The sequence below is a fragment of the Oncorhynchus keta genome, chromosome 31, assembly GCF_023373465.1.
Source record: "Oncorhynchus keta strain PuntledgeMale-10-30-2019 chromosome 31, Oket_V2, whole genome shotgun sequence".
NCBI lineage: Eukaryota > Metazoa > Chordata > Actinopteri > Salmoniformes > Salmonidae > Oncorhynchus > Oncorhynchus keta.
Genome location: NC_068451.1, coordinates 26,933,090 through 26,950,077, shown reverse-complemented (window position 1 = coordinate 26,950,077; position 16,988 = coordinate 26,933,090). Strand labels below are relative to the sequence as shown.

Genomic DNA, 16,988 nt, shown 5'->3' with positions numbered 1-16,988 from the left:
GCTCAGTACATTGTTTTCATTGAGGAAATGTACGAGTCTGCTGTTAATAATAATGCAGAGGATTTTCCCAAGGTTACTGTTGACACATATTCCACGGTAGTTATTGGGGTCAAATTTGTCTCCACTTTTGTGGATTGGGGTGATCAGTCCTTGGTTCCAAATATTGGGAAGATGCCAGAGCTAAGTATGATGTTAAAGAGTTTTAGTATAGCCAATTGGAATTTGTTGTCTGTATATTTGATCATTTCATTGAGGATACCATCGACACCACAGGCCTTTTTGGGTTGGAGGGTTTTTATTTTGTCCTGTAACTCATTCAATGTAATTGGAGAATCCAGTGGGTTCTGGTAGTCTTTAATAGTTGATTCTAAGATCTGTATTTGATCATGTATATGTTTTTGCTCTTTGTTCTTTGTTATAGAACCAAAAGATTGGAGAAGTGGTTTACCCATACATCTCCATTTTGGATAGATAATTCTTCGTGTTGTTGTTTGTTTAGTGTTTTCCAATTTTCCCAGAAGTGGTTAGAGTCTATGGATTCTTCAATTGCATTGAGCTGATTTCTGACATGCTGTTCCTTCTTTTTCCGTAGTGTATTTCTGTATTGTTTTAGTGATTCACCATAGTGAAGGCGTAGACTCAGGTTTTCCGGGTCTCTATGTTTTTGGTTGGACAGGTTTCTCAATTTCTTTCTTAGATTTTTGCATTCCTCATCAAACCATTTGTCATATTGTTAATTTTCTTCGGTTTTCTATTTGAGATTTTTAGATTTGATAGGGAAGCTGAGAGGTCAAATATACTGTTAAGATTTTTTACTGCCAAGTTTACACCTTCACTATTACAGTGGAACGTTTTACCCAGGAAATTGTCTAAAAGGGATTGAATTTGTTGTTGACTAATTGTTTTTTGGTAGGTTTCCAAACTGCATTCCTTCCATCTATAGCATTTCTTAATGTTACTCAGTTCCTTTGGCTTTGATGCCTCATGGTTGAGTATTGCTCTGTTTAAGTAGACTGTGATTTTGCTGTGGTCTGATAGGGGTGTTAGTGGACTGACTGTGAACGCTCTGAGAGATTCTGGGTTGAGGTCAGTGATAAAGTAGTCTACAGTACTACTGCCAAGAGATGAGCTATAGGTGTACCTACCATAGGAGTCCCCTCGAAGCCTACCGTTGACTATGTACATACCCAGCGTGCGACAGAGCTGCAGGAGTTGTGACCCGTTTTTGTTGGTTATGTTGTCATAGTTGTGCCTAGGGGGCATATGTGGGAGGGGATGCTGTCACCTCCAGGCAGATGTTTGTCCCCCTGTGTGCTGAGGGTGTCAGGTTCTTGTCCGGTTCTGGCATTTAGGTCGCCACAGACTAGTACATGTCCCTGTGCCTGGAAATGATTGATTTCGCCCTCCAGGATGGAGAAGCTGTCTTCATTAAAATATGGGGATTCTAGTGGGGGATATAGGTAGCACACAGGAGGACATTTTTCTCTGTTAGGATAATTTCCTTTTGAATTTCTAGCCAAATGTAGAATGTTCCTGTTTTGATTAATTTAATGGAGTGAGTTAGGTCTGCTCTATACCAAATTAGCATACCCCCTGAGTCCCTTCCTGTTTCACACCTGGTAGTTTGGTGGATGGGACTACCAGCTCTCTGTAACCTAGAGGGCAACCAGTGGGTCCGTCTCCTCTATACCAGGTTTCTTGCAGGATGACAATGTCTGTATTACCGATTTCTTTGGTGAAGTCCGGGTTTCTGCTCTTTAGGCCAAAGGCAGATGACCTCAGGCCTTGGATATTCCAGGATGATATAGTGAAGGCTTTTTGTTCCATAGAATGTCCAATGTTGTTGGTCGTGTGGTTTGGCCTCAGGCCAGTAAGTGTGAGCAGAGCCTGCTGAGCATCTGGTACATGCTATTGGCTTGGGCGAGTGTGAGAGTGGGGGTTGGGACTGTTTGCCCGCTCACTACCTGGGCGTATGTGGCTTCCATGTTGAGGCCCTCTATACGGGGGTGGGGTGCATGGGGTGGGCAGGAGTGGCATAGGTCTGATCTGAGGGGGCCTAAATGGGGTGTGGGCATGGTTGACGTGGGGGGGTGTTGATTGGTTGGGGTGGGGGTGTGGATGTGTCTGGGTGTACTGTGGTCTGGATGTAATTCCTCTTGGCGTGGGTCCTCTATGTGTAGGTCCAGGGGGGGGGGTCCTGCAGGTCTGGGAGGGTGTCTCGCTGGTCTGGGTGGGGAGTCTATTGATCTGTTGCTCCTGTGTGAAGTGTTCGGGATACGTTTGAGAGCGATGTCCTTTAGGGTCCTGGCAAAGGTGGGCACTGCTGCCTTGTAGAGGTGGACCTGGTCATAGAGGCTGTTCAAGTCCAGGGTGGAGTGGTGGGCCAGGAAAACATTTGGTTTTGAGGCACAGTCACGGGAAATACTTGCGTTTACCCGCTGTATTGTGGCAGGGTGGAAGTCTTTTCGTGGTAGCAGGGTGGAGATAACCACTTGTGCGTTGGGGAAAGTAGAAGAAGCCTTTTCAATCACTCCCTTCAGTGCTGTTGCCACCCTTTCCTGCTGTGCTCTCAGGTCGTTTGTGCCTGTGTGTATTATTATGTGGCTGGGTGAACCTAGTTGGTCCTCAGACAGAAGGTCGAGGGCACGCTGGGTGTTTGGACACCAGAGTTTAGACACACTATGTTTGGGAAAAAGTTTTTTTTCTTCTATATATTTTCCATTTGAGTCCATAAGTAGTACAATCTGTGTCTTGTGTTTGTCCTCAGTGGGTGTGAGGGGGTTGTCAGAAGGGCTATCAGGGTGGCTGACAGGGGGGGTGCTGAGAGGGGGTGAGAGCCGCTGGGCTTGTGGTTCTTCATTTGTCTGTTCTGCTGTGGTGTCGACTCTATGGTCAGGGTCTGGTGTGGACTGTTCTGCTGTGGTGTCGAAACTTTTGTCAGGTGCTGGGGTGGGCTGTTCTGCTGGCTTCTCTGTGGGGGTGGCCACCTCTCTAGTGGGTTGTTCTCTGTCACACGCCGTCCCCCTCAACCTCTCCTCCGTCCCCCTCACCCTCTCCTCCATTCCCCTCAACCTCTCCTCCACCAGCAGTCTGATCCTCTCCTCTAATGCACTGTTCTTCTCCTGATTCTGCTCTTTCTCCTGTTGAAGTTGTCTCACCACAGTCCAGAGTGCAGATATGTCTCTGTCCACCTCCAGCTCTCCGGGTCTGGTTAAGGGGGTGTTGTTGTGCTGGACTGTTGTCTGGGTCTATGCTGACTGAAGTGTAATCACCTGCTGTTCCAGCTCCACCTGTCTTACCTCCAGCTGGGTGAATTTGTCCTTCATTTCAATGAGGGAGTGGTAGTCCGTGCTGGGAGGTTGACTCTCCGCTGGGGGTTGCTCGTCTGTGGTGTTACATAATGAAGAGGTCTGGTTTGACCCGCTCGGGGTGGGGGTATCTTTATCAAGGGAGAGCTTCTCCTGTTGGGCTAATTCTTTGATTAGGTGAAAGTCCAGCTGAAACTGTTTGTGGTTACTTTGTACGATCACTGTTCCGGACTTATAGATATTTATATTAGCTGACTCAGAGTCCTCGTTATCAAGTATTCTGAGTTTCCACCCCTCGTTAATCCCCGCTCTCGTAACAGAGGGGTAGTGTGCTAATATAGCACTGTGCCATGCCAGGGGATGGTTTGTGTGGAAGATAAGGTTGTTGATGTTCCCATTTTTGTAATAGTCAGCAAAAAGTGTCTCTTGATTTTCCATAAGGAGCTTCATTTTGTAATCTTTTCTTGACTTCTCATTCTTTACATTCAAAGGATACTGTATTTTAATTGCCTCTGAACAGCGGGAGGGAGCTTCTAAGGCCTCTCCATTTGGTTGGGGTAGACTGTGTGACTCTCCTGCCATTGTTGGGCTAATGGGCTTTGACACCTCTCACTTGACACGTCAGTGCTAGTTGAAGCTGTATCAAGCTTGGCAGAATTATGTTAGAATTCAGTCCTTATAAAGTAATGTTGTGTATTTTTCTTCTTGGCTTTTGGAAATAAGATATAGTTTCAGACTAAGCATTACTCACTCAGTTCCAGGTTGGATGGTGTTTTCAGGTTTCTGTTGTTTTCCAGAGAATTTGCTGTATAGAGTAAAAATCCTTGGTAGTTGTGAACCTTCCAGGTGATTCCGTAATTCCGTCCAAAATCAGGTTGTAGGTTTTAAGTTTTGATTTGAAGTAGGGGTTATGTTGTAGAGGGTAAAATCCAGTATGTGTTCCAGACAAAAAATCAAAGTTTATCTGACTCTTAATCTATCTTTTTTTTTTTAAAGAAAATGCTGAAAAATGCAGGAGCTGATCTGATCCTGACCTCTGTCTCTGTCTCTCTCTCTCTCTCTCTCTCTCTCTCTCTCTCTCTCTCTCTCTCTCTCTCTCTCAGGTCTCTCTCTCTCTCTCTCTCTCTCTCTCTCTCTCTCTCTCTCTCTCTCTCTCTCTCTCTCTCTCTCTCTCTCTCTCTCTCAGGTCTCTCTCTCTCTCTCTTAGGTCTCTCTCTCTCTTAGGTCTCTCTTAGGTCTCTCTCTCTCTCTCTCTCTTAGGTCTCTCTCTCTCTCTCTCTCTCTCTCTCTTAGGTCTCTCTCTCTCTTAGGTCTCTCTCTCTCTTAGGTCTCTCTCTCTCTTAGGTCTCTCTCTCTCTCTTAGGTCTCTCATCTTTTACAGCATGACTGCTGCGCTGTGCATATTTTACCTCTCTGTCCTCCTCTCACACATTCCCTTCATCTCTCTAATCCCTTTTTCCTGTCATTTAAAATAAGGGTTCTGGTGTTTGATCTTGGTGAAGATTAGACCATGAGTGGTGAAATTAAGTATATGATTTAATCTCAGTGTTGAAAGCAGTGGTGTTCAATATTTATTGAATGTGCTTGAGAGGGAATCCGCAGGGTATTATTTACTATATCAAATCAAAGTTTGTCACGTGCACGGTATACAACAGGTGTAAACAGTACAGTGACATGCTTACTTTAAAGCTCTTCCTCCTCAGTGCAGTGTTCAGTACCAAAGGTAAAGAAATAGAGAATCCACAATAGGATCTTAAAAAGAGCATGGAATCAATACTAGGTCAGATCAAATAAAAACAGGAAATAAAACACATTAAAAACAGGAAATGTACCTTATCATAAGGCATGGATCAGTCATTCCAGGGGTTTTGGATATTTGGTTCATCTTGAGTGGAACAGTATTGTCCATAACGTTGCTTACAGTAAAATGGGTTGAAAACACTGTTTCACAAGCCAATACTAACTAGCGATACCAATAGACCAATCTGCTAGCATGCTGGTATCCCTTTAACACTGCAAGCCTTCATTTAAAGCTCTATTGGTATCTGCTAGCATGCTGGTATCTCTTTAACACTGCAGGCCTTCATTTAAAGCTCTATTGGTATCTGCTAGCATGCTGGTATCCCTTTAACACTGCAGGCCTTCATTTAAAGCTCTATTGGTATCTGCTAGCATGCTGGTATCTCTTTAACACCGCAGGCCTTCATTTAAAGCTCTATTGGTATCTGCTAGCCTGCTGGTATCCCTTTAACACTGCAGGCCTTCATTTAAAGCTCTATTGGTATCTGCTAGCATGCTGGTATCTCTTTAACACTGCAGGCCTTCATTTAAAGCTCTATTGGTATCTGCTAGCCTGCTGGTATCCCTTTAACACTGCAGGCCTTCATTTAAAGCTCTATTGGTATCTGCTAGCATGCTGGTATCCCTTTAACACTGCAGGCCTTCATTTAAAGCTCTATTGGTATCTGCTAGCATGCTGGTATCTCTTTAACACTGCAGGCCTTCATTTAAAGCTCTATTGGTATCTGCTAGCATGCTGGTATCCCTTTAACACTGCAGGCCTTCATTTAAAGCTCTATTGGTATCTGCTAGCCTGCTGGTATCCCTTTAATACTGCAGGCCTTCATTTAAAGCTCTATTGAGAGGACTGTTGACTGGATGCACTCATACTCTTCCAGTGAGGGACTCTCCTCCTCCTTTTCCCTCACGTCCTCCCTCTCTCTCTCTCTCCCTCATACCCCACCCCACCAAACTCCCTCTCTGCCCCAACCCTGGTCTCCCCCCACCCCCTCCTCTCCCTCTCTCCATCCAGAGGCAGGAGGCTCTACGTTCACCATAGGAAAGTCTGTGTGGTTGCTGTGGGCCATTGTGTTCAATAACTCGGTCCCAGTGGAGAACCCCAGAGGAACCACCAGTAAGATCATGGTGCTGATCTGGGCCTTCTTCGCTGTCATCTTCCTGGCTTCCTACACAGCCAACCTGGCTGCCTTCATGATCCAGGAGGAGTACATAGACACTGTCTCTGGACTCTCAGACAAAAAGGTAAACATAGAAGAATGGTTGTGTGTTTTTTTTTGAAAGGTGGGTAAGGGTTATAGGTAAGGGTTATAGGTAAGGGTTATAGGTAAGGGTTATAGGTAAGGGTTATAGGTAAGGGTTATAGGTAAGGGTTATAGGTAAGGGTTATAGGTAAAGGTTATTGGTAAGGGTTATAGGTAAGGGTTATAGGTAAGGGTTATAGGTTAAGGTTATAGGTAAGGGTTATAGGTAAAGGTTATAGGTAAGGGTTATAGGTAAGGGTTATAGGTAAGGGTTATAGGTAAGGGTTATAGGTAAAGGTTATAGGCAAGGGTTATAGGTAGGGGTTATAGGTAAGGGTTATAGGTAAAGGTTATAGGTAAGGGTTATAGGTAAAGGTTATAGGTAAGGGTTATAGGTAAAGGTTATAGGTAAGGGTTATAGGTAAAGGTTATAGGTAAGGGTTATAGGTAAGGGTTATAGGTAAAGGTTATAGGTAAAAGTTATAGGTAAGGGTTATAGGTAAGGGTTATAGGTAAGGGTTATAGGTAAAGGTTATAGGTAAGGGTTATAGGTAAGGGTTATAGGTAAGGGTTATAGGTAAGGGTTATAGGTACAGGTTATAGGTAAAGGTTATAGGTAAGGGTTATAGGTAAGGGTTATAGGTAAGGGTTATAGGTAAGGGTTATAGGTAAGGGTTTGATTCTGATGTTCTGATTTAAAAATATGTTCAGTTTAACATCAATCACCACCTTCCGGAGACACCTGAAACCCCACCTCTTTAAGGAATACCTAGGATAGGATAAAGTAATCCTTCTCCCCCTCCCCTTAAAAGATTTAGATGCACTATTGTAAAGTGGCTGTTCCACTGGATGTCATAAGGTGAATGCACCAATTTGTAAGTCGCTCTGGATAAGAGCGTCTGCTAAATGACTTAAATGTAATGTAAATGTAAATTTCACTCGCAAGCACACATTGATGTCCAGGCTCACTCTCTCTCTCTCTCTCTCTCTCTCTCTCTCTCTATCTCTCCCTCTCTCTCTCTCTCTCTCTCTCTCTCTCTATCTCTCTCTCTCTCTCTCTCTGCTTTCTGATGTTCAATGTTTTGGTTGAATATGATAGCATGGTATTTTGAGCTTGATGTTGAGTGTACTGTCATGGTCTATTACAGCTCAGTGCTTTATGGTCAATACTTTGTTGTCGTGATATTGCTCAGTGTTATGGTGATTGGACATGGCTACAGATACAATACAACTGGATTCATACGGTTTATGTGATTTGGTCTCTATGGTTCTCTGATGTAGAAAAAAATATACTTCCTTGTACTGTAGCAAAGCACAGGCTTCTCCCCTCTCTATTCAAACATAAGCCCATTGTTTCTTCATAAAATAGGGATGTTTAGCCCAACTCAAACTCACCTTTCTCACCTCTCTTTCAGTTCCAGCACCCCACAGAGCAGTACCCCCCTCTGAAGTTTGGCACGGTGCCCAATGGAAGCACAGAGAAGAACATCCGCAGTAACTACCCTGGCATGCACCATTACATGGTCAAATATAACCAGAGAGGGGTGGAGGACGCCATTAACAACCTCAAGACTGGGTCTGTCTTTCTTTCTGTCCCCTCTGGGATCTGAACTATGTCTATGAGATGATCCCCTCACTCTCACTCTTTCCCCTAAACTTCCCTCTCACAATATCAACCTCTCACCCTAAAACTTCTCACCCAAAAATGTCCTCTCCTTCTCTCTGCATTCCTCTCCTCTACCCTCTCCTCTCCTTCACTCTGCATCCCTCCACTCTACCCTCTCCTCTCTCCTCTCCTCTCCTTCTCTCTGCATCCTCCCCTCTACCCTCTCCTCTCCCCTCTCCTCTCCTTCTCTCTGCATCCCTCTCCTCCCCACTCTACACTCTCCTTCTTTCTCCATCCCTCTCCTCTCCCCTCTCCTCTCCCCTCTCCTCTCCTTCTCTCTGCATCCCTCTCTTCTACACTCTCCTCTCCTTCTTTCTCAATCCCTCTCCTCTCCCCTCTCCTCTCCTTCTCTCTCCATCCCTCCCCTCTACCCTCTCCTCTCCCCTCTCCTCTCCTTCTCTCTGCATCCCTCTCCTCTACCCTCTCCTCTCCTTCTCTCTGCATCCCTCTCCTCTACTCTCTCCTCTCCTTCTCTCTGCATCCCTCTCCTCTACCCTCTCCTCTCCTTTCTCCATCCCTCTCCTCTCCCCTCTCCTCTCCTTCTCTCTGCATCCCTCTCCTCTACCCTCTCCTCTCCTTCTCTTCCATCCCTCCCCTCTACACTCTCCTCTTCTTCTTTCTCCATCCCTCTCCTCTCCCCTCTCCTCTCCTTCTCTCTCCATCCCTCTCCTCTCCTTCTCTCTGCATCCTCCTCTCTACCCTCTCCTCTCTCCTCTCCTCTCCTTCTCTCTGCATCCCTCTCCTCTACTCTCCCCTCTCCTTCTCTCTGCATCCCTCCCCTCTACTCTCCCCTCTCCTTCTCTCTGCATCCCTCTCCTCTACTCTCCCCTCTCCTTCTCTCTGCATACCTCTCCTCTACTTTCTCCTCTCCTTCTCTCTGCATACCTCTTCTCTCCACTCTACACTCTCCTTCTTTCTCCATCCCTCTCCTCTACCCTCTCCTCTCCTTCTCTCTCCATACCTCTCCTCTCCACTCTCCTTCTCTCTGCATCCCTCCCCTCTACACTCTCCTCTCCTTCTCTCTGCATCCCTCTCCTCTACTCTCTCCTCTCCTTCTCTCTGCATACCTCTCCTCTACTCTCTCCTCTCCTTCTCTCTCCATCCCTCTCCTCTACCCTCTCCTCTCCTTCTCTCTCCATCCCTCCCCTCTACACTCTCCTCTCCTTCTCTCTCCATCCCTCCCCTCTACACTCTCCTCTCCTTCTCTCTGCATCCCTCTCCTCTACTTTCCCCTCTCCTTCTCTCTGCATACCTCTCCTCTACTCTCTCCTCTCCTTCTCTCTGCATACCTCTCCTCTCCACTCTACACTCTCCTTCTTTCTCCATCCCTGTCCTCTACCCTCTCCTCTCCCCTCTCCTCTCATTCTCTCTGCATCCCTCTCCTCTACCCTCTCCTCTCCTTCTCTCTGCATCCCTCTCCTCTACCCTCTCCTCTCCTTCTTTCTCAGTCCCGCTCCTCTCCTTCTCTCTCCATCCCTCCCCTCTACCCTCTCCTCTCCTTCTCTCTGCATCCCTCTCCTCTACCCTCTCCTCTCCTTCTCTCTGCATCCCGCTCCTCTACCCTCTCCTCTCCTTTCTCCACCCCTCTCCTCTCCCCTCTCCTCTCCTTCTCTCTGCATCCCTGTCCTCTACCCTCTCCTCTCCTTCTCTTCCATCCCTCCCCTCTACATTCTCCTCTCCTTCTTTCTCCATCCCTCTCCTCTCCCCTCTCCTCTCCTTCTCTCTCCATCCCTCTCCTCTCCTTCTCTCTGTATCCTCCCCTCTACCCTCTCCTCTCTCCTCTCCTCTCCTTCTCTCTGCATCCCTCTCCTCTCCCCTCTCCTCTCCTTCTCTCTGCATCCCTCTCCTCTACCCTCTCCTCTCCTTCTCTCTGCATCCCTCTCCTCTACTCTCTCCTCTCCTTCTCTCTGCATCCCTCTCCTCTACCCTCTCCTCTCCTTTCTCCATCCCTCTCCTCTCCCCTCTCCTCTCCTTCTCTCTGCATCCCTCTCCTCTACCCTCTCCTCTCCTTCTCTTCCATCCCTCCCCTCTACACTCTCCTCTTCTTCTTTCTCCATCCCTCTCCTCTCCCCTCTCCTCTCCTTCTCTCTCCATCCCTCTCCTCTCCTTCTCTCTGCATCCTCCTCTCTACCCTCTCCTCTCTCCTCTCCTCTCCTTCTCTCTGCATCCCTCTCCTCTACTCTCCCCTCTCCTTCTCTCTGCATCCCTCCCCTCTACTCCCCTCTCCTTCTCTCTGCATCCCTCTCCTCTACTCTCCCCTCTCCTTCTCTCTGCATACCTCTCCTCTACTTTCTCCTCTCCTTCTCTCTGCATACCTCTTCTCTCCACTCTACCTCTCCTTCTTTCTCCATCCCTCTCCTCTACCCTCTCCTCTCCTTCTCTCTCCATACCTCTCCTCTCCACTCTCCTTCTCTCTGCATCCCTCCCCTCTACACTCTCCTCTCCTTCTCTCTGCATCCCTCTCCTCTACTCTCTCCTCTCCTTCTCTCTGCATACCTCTCCTCTACTCTCTCCTCTCCTTCTCTCTCCATCCCTCTCCTCTACCCTCTCCTCTCCTTCTCTCTCCATCCCTCCCCTCTACACTCTCCTCTCCTTCTCTCTCCATCCCTCCCCTCTACACTCTCCTCTCCTTCTCTCTGCATCCCTCTCCTCTACTTTCCCCTCTCCTTCTCTCTGCATACCTCTCCTCTACTCTCTCCTCTCCTTCTCTCTGCATACCTCTCCTCTCCACTCTACACTCTCCTTCTTTCTCCATCCCTGTCCTCTACCCTCTCCTCTCCCCTCTCCTCTCATTCTCTCTGCATCCCTCTCCTCTACACTCTCCTCTCCTTCTTTCTCAGTCCCGCTCCTCTCCTTCTCTCTCCATCCCTCCCCTCTACCCTCTCCTCTCCTTCTCTCTGCATCCCTCTCCTCTACCCTCTCCTCTCCTTCTCTCTGCATCCCGCTCCTCTACCCTCTCCTCTCCTTTCTCCACCCCTCTCCTCTCCCCTCTCCTCTCCTTCTCTCTGCATCCCTGTCCTCTACCCTCTCCTCTCCTTCTCTTCCATCCCTCCCCTCTACATTCTCCTCTCCTTCTTTCTCCATCCCTCTCCTCTCCCCTCTCCTCTCCTTCTCTCTCCATCCCTCTCCTCTCCTTCTCTCTGTATCCTCCCCTCTACCCTCTCCTCTCTCCTCTCCTCTCCTTCTCTCTGCATCCCTCTCCTTTACACTCTCCTCTCCTTCTCTCTGCATCCCTCTCCTCTACTCTCTCCTCTCCTTCTCTCTCCATCCCTCTCCTCTACACTCTCCTCTCCTTCTCTCTCCATCCCTCCCCTCTACACTCTCCTCTCCTTCTCTCTGCATCCTTCCCCTCTACCCTCTCCTTCTCTCTGCATCCCTCTCCTCTACACTCTCCTCTCCTTCTCTCTGCATCCCTCTCCTCTCCACTCTCCTCTCCTTCTCTCTGCATCCCTCTCCTCTACTCTCTCCTCTCCTTCTCTCTGCATACCTCTCCTCTCTTCCCTTCTCCTCTCTTCTTCTCTTGTTAAATCTGCATCATATGTCTGCTGGGTTGTATAATCCTTACAGTTTACTGTCACTAAGCCCCTGTCATCATCTCTCCCCGATTGCCTCGCCACCCCATTTATAGAACACTGTTAATGTGCTGGGAATGAGATGCTCTCTGTCACTCCCTCTGTCTTCCTCTCTCCCCCCTCTTCTCTCTCTCTCTTTCGCTCTACCTCAGCCTCTCTTTATCTCTCCATCATTATTTCCTTTCCTTTCTTTAATATATGCCACCCCCCACCCACCCACCCACCCACCCTTTCTCTCTCTCTCTCTCTCTCTCTCTCTCTCTCTCTCTCTCTCTCTCTCTCTCTCTCTCTCTCTCTCTGGTTATTTCCTCCCCTGTGTGTTCTCTCAGTGTGGATGTGCTTAAACTTTATAATACTCATCACTCTCTATCTCTCTCCCCCATGTGTCTTTTGCCCCGGAAGTGTGTAAATCTTCTTTCCCTCTCTCTCTCTCTCTCCTCCCATCTCTTTTATCACAGTACTGTATAAGTCCTTCTCTCTCCACCTTCCATCCCCTCTCTCTTTCACTCTCTTTACTTTTCACTCTCTTTAGCACTTTCTCCCTTTCTCTCTTCTCCCTCTCTCTCGTTCCAACTCCAGATCTCTCTCACTCTCTCAACTCTTGCCTTTCTCTTTCTCTACTCCCTCCCCCTGTTCTATTAACTCTTTAACTCCCCCGCTCTCTCTACAGGAAGTTGGATGCCTTTATCTACGATGCAGCTGTGTTGAACTACATGGCCAGGAAAGACGAGGGTTGTAAGGTGATGACCAGACAAGTTTGACTTGATGTATTCTATTTATTTACTCCTTTATTGTGTTTTATTGTCAGCTAGATAGCTGGTTGCTGTCACTTTGTGAAAATTGCATTTGTGAAAATAGCAATACAAAATGTGATGTATTGCTTGGTTGATTGGTTGGGTGAGTGAGTGATTGAGTGAGTAGTTGCTTGCTTGATTGATTGATTGATGTTTGCTTGTCAAAGGTGATGACCATAGGCTCTGGGAAGGTATTTGCCACCACAGGCTACGGTATCGCCCTGCACAAGAACTCCCGCTGGAAACGCCCCCTCGACCTGGCCCTGCTGCAGCTGGTGGGAGACGGTGAGGACAGGGGAGGAGGGGAGGAGGAAGGAGGGAGGGAGATGGGGAAGATAAGGGAGGACGGGAGGAGGAAGGGAGATGGTGAGGACAGGGGAGGAGGAGGGAAGGAGGAAGGGGAAGGATGTAGAGAGTGAGGGGAGACTTGGGGAAGGTTTAAGGTGTGGTAGGGGGTAAAAAGGAGAGGGGATGAGAAAGGGGGAGATGGAGGTCAAAGGGCAAAGGGTAAGGCAAGACGGTCCCTACACCTACCCCTTGGTCCTAACCATTTGATGTTTGCAGATCTGTAAGGTCTGGATAGGTATCAGCAGTTCTGTGTTAGAGCTTCCACCATATTGCTTCCACCTTACAGATCTGCAAATACTGGAGGGTTAGGGCCAAGGGGAAGGGGGAGGGAATGAATTGGGACTGGCTGAGGGAATAAGGTGGGGAGATGGTGATGACTTGTTGGGTCATGATGGGAACGGGGGCAAATGCTATGCTGAGATGAACTGGGGATGAGGCCTGAGGAGTGAGGGACCCTGAACAGGGGACGAGGCCTGAGGAATGAGGGATCTTGAACAGGGAACGAGGCCTGAGGAATGAGGGATCTTGAACAGGGGATGAGGCCTGAGGAATTAGGGTTCTTGAACAGGGGATGAGGCCTGAGGAATGAGGAATGAGCGATCTTGAACAGGGGATAAGGCCTGAGGAATGAGGGATGTTGAACAGGGGATGAGGCCTGAGGAATGAAGGATGTTGAACAGGGGATAAGGCCTGAGGAATGAGGGATGTTGAACAGGGGATGAGGCCTGAGGAATGAGGGATGTTGAACAGGGGATGAGGCCTGTAGAATGAGGGATGTTGAACAGGGGATGAGGCCAGAGGAATGAGGGATGTTGAACAGGGGATGAGGCCAGAGGAATGAGGGATGTTGAACAGGGGATGAGGCCTGAGGAATGAGGGATGTTGAACAGGGGATAAGGCCTGAGGAATGAGGGATGTTGAACAGGGGATGAGGCCTGTAGAATGAGGGATGTTGAACAGGGGATGAGGCCAGAGGAATGAGGGATGTTGAACAGGGGATGAGGCCAGAGGAATGAGGGATGTTGAACAGGGGATAAGGCCAGAGGAATGAGGGATGTTGAACAGGGGATAAGGCCAGAGGAATGAGGGATGTTGAACAGGGAGATGAGGCCAGAGGAATGAGGGATGTTGAACAGGGGATGAGGCCAGAGGAATGAGGGATGTTGAACAGGGGATGAGGCCAGAGGAATGAGGGATGTTGAACAGGGGATAAGGCCAGAGGAATGAGGGATGTTGAACAGGGAGATGAGGCCAGAGGAATGAGGGATGTTGAACAGGGGATGAGGCCTGTTCAGGCATTAGTAGCAGCACTTTACTATTCTTGAGAATCTCTTTTTATATACCTTCCTCTCATCCTCCTCTCTCCCTTTTCTCTCTGTCTTCCATCTGATGAAAGGAAATATTTAGTTTGTGTGTGTCAGTGTTGTTTGGAGGGATCATCACAACTTGTGACAGTTTTATAGTCATTACAGATAAGCTGAGGACCAGAGAGAGAGACAGAGAGGCACAAAGAGACAGAGGGAGAGAAGGACAGAAATGGACTGCAAGAAATAATGGATGAAACAGACAGACTGACTCAACCTCAAGGAATAGTAGAGACACATATAGACATTTCAGTAGAAATAGAGATGACAGTGAGCCAGATAATTCAATAATTGAATTCTGATATGGTGTTATTATAGCACTATGATTGTCCATTTCCAAGTCGGGGATTAGAGAGAAAGAGATTTAGCCTGTAATAGTGAGAAGGGCTGTTTTTAGCAGAGGCTGTCAAAACACGAATGCTTAATTGTCAATTTTACAGTCTACACACACACACACACACACACACACACACACACACACACACACACACACACACACACACACACACACACACACACACACACACACACACACACACACACACACACACACACACACACACACACACACACACACTGTGTTGTCTCAATAGGATGCTCCTTGTTTGGCTTGACTCGTTGTTTAATCGTCTTTGCTCGTGGCGTTGGCGGACAAAGCCCTTTAGCTGCCGACACACTGATAATGCCAAGTCTATGAAACAAGATCCTGGGTAAGAGTTAAACATCCAGACCACTTGGGAAACTCTCTATGCATGGGAAACGGAGCGTTCAGATGTGCACAGGTTGTATTTGTATTTTATTCATGTTATTTGTGGCGTTTAGCATGCCCTTGCTCTTACGTCTGTGTACCTCAGGCTAAACAATGGTGCAGTATGGTGGAGGGCTCTAGTAACAGGAGCCGTTAAGTGAGGATGGATCTGGTAATAGGAAGGTATTATACTGTATGTGGGGATTACTAAAGAAGAGGATTCATTCCTAGAGGATAGGAGATGTTTCTCACATTCACGCTTCCTTAAGGGCCGCTTCTCAACATCCATTCTGACATCCTCTTCTATTCCATTATTCCGTTATTCCTCTTATGTCAGTTTATATTATGTCATGTTGTTATGTCTTGTCATAACTGCATTCAGGAGGAGAGACACTGACTCATGTGAGATCTATAGCATCTATCACCATTTTCTCTGGATAATGGTTGCACAATGTGTGACTCTGAAATCTTATTGATCTCTCCACAACCAGCACATCTGCAGTGCACAAAGGTTTCCTTTCTCCTTTTGAGATCTAAAGTAGTTTGCATAGGGTTTGATAAAAGCAGTAGTTTGTATATGATTTGAGAAGCAGTTGGTTGTTTTGTCTAGGGCTTGATAGAAATGAGATTATATATACTTTGCCGCCCAGGCAGCTACCATGTACCCACACGTCTGTGGACATGTCTGGCAGGATGTCATGGGTGGCCATTTGACAGAATTGCCCCTACCCCCTATTGCCCATGTTTTCCCTAAAATCGCCTTGCTGGAACATGCCAGCTGTGTGGTGGCAGCGCCAGCTCTACCTGACCTCACCTGCCAAGTAGGTCAGATGAACTGTGTGGATTTGACACACCTGCCAGATTTGGCAGGCTGGAGCTGGCTGGAGCTGCGAAGAGAGATGGATGCCATCAAAACAAAAACATTTTACAGCTATGGTCAGAGAGAGAGAGAGAGAGAGAGAGAGAGAGAGAGAGAGAGAGAGAGAGAGAGAGAGAGAGAGAGAGAGAGAGAGAGAGAGAGAGAGAGAGAGAGAGAGAGAGAGAGAGAGAGAGAGAGAGAGAGAGAGAGAGAGAGAGAGAGAGAGAGAGAGAGAGAGAAAAAACAGTAGAAAGCACAGTCAAGTGGAGAGAAAGCCCAAAGGATGAGACAGAGCTTAGTAAAAGGTTTTTGTTTGGAGGAACGTGTGTGTATGCTTTTCCTATTCTGTGTCATTGTGTTTCAATATGGCAGTTATCCATATCAATGTGTCATTGGTGAAGGTCAAGACTGAAGAGATACACTCAAAGTCAAGTGGAAAAAAGGCACAGAAAGTGGAATTTTTTCTAAAGATTCTCGTCTTCTCTTTGGGAAGGCAGCTTTATACAGGTACCTCTGTCTGTTGTTGCGTTCCAATATGCCCTGGTCCATCTGTTGCTGAAGCTGTGGAGTCTGGCTAAACGGCTAATGATGTTCAACAGAAGTCCCATTAGTCAAATCACACGGCTGACTGGGCCGGCATGATTTAAGCAACGACAGCATGGGATGTAGTATAGAGGTCAGTAGTATAGCAGGGTTGGGGTCAGCTAAATTTCAATTCAGTCAGACAATAAATACTATGAGGACTTTTCAATTAATATCCTGAAGTGATGCAATTAAAATAAACTTGGCACTATAACCCTGGACAGTATCAGTAGTGTTATAGTGTTGACACTATATAAATAATTACATTAAATATTGTACGTACCTGCAGTTTAGTATGATTACTATTCATGTGTTCATGGTTATTATTGGCATTGGCCTTGACCGTGACTGTTCCCCTCTGATGATCACCCAGAGTTGTACCTGTCCAATGTGACTCTACCACAGGTTGAGTGGGCTGTATCACTTTTCTGTATTTGTACTGTTTGTACATGGTTATACACCTTTTATTTCTTAGGTTGAAAGTAAAGGAAAGTAATATTGAATTGCTTGTGGTCATTCCTTGTCAAGTTACTACAGGTAGAATTAGCAGTACTAGTAGTAGTAGTAATAGTAACTGCTGTAGCATAACTGGTCGTTGCTGTGATAGTGGAACAGTAATAGGGGTTGTTATGAGAGTAGAGCAGCAGCAGAAGTTGTTATTATGAGAGTAGAGCAGTAATAGTGGTTGTTGTGACAGTACAGTAGT

General features: G+C 47.1%; 1 protein-coding gene across 1 annotated transcript in view; it reads left to right on the top strand.

Annotated features, from left to right (window-relative positions):
- Nucleotides 1-16,988, top strand: part of LOC127914346 (glutamate receptor ionotropic, NMDA 2D-like) — a 163,110-nt gene that overhangs the window by 120,429 nt on the left and 25,693 nt on the right. Inside the window, exons 11-14 of the mRNA XM_052490111.1 lie at nt 6,121-6,350; nt 7,765-7,925; nt 12,258-12,327; nt 12,549-12,666. Coding sequence (XP_052346071.1) covers nt 6,121-6,350; nt 7,765-7,925; nt 12,258-12,327; nt 12,549-12,666 — 579 coding nt within the window. The remainder of the gene's footprint in view (nt 1-6,120; nt 6,351-7,764; nt 7,926-12,257; nt 12,328-12,548; nt 12,667-16,988) is intronic.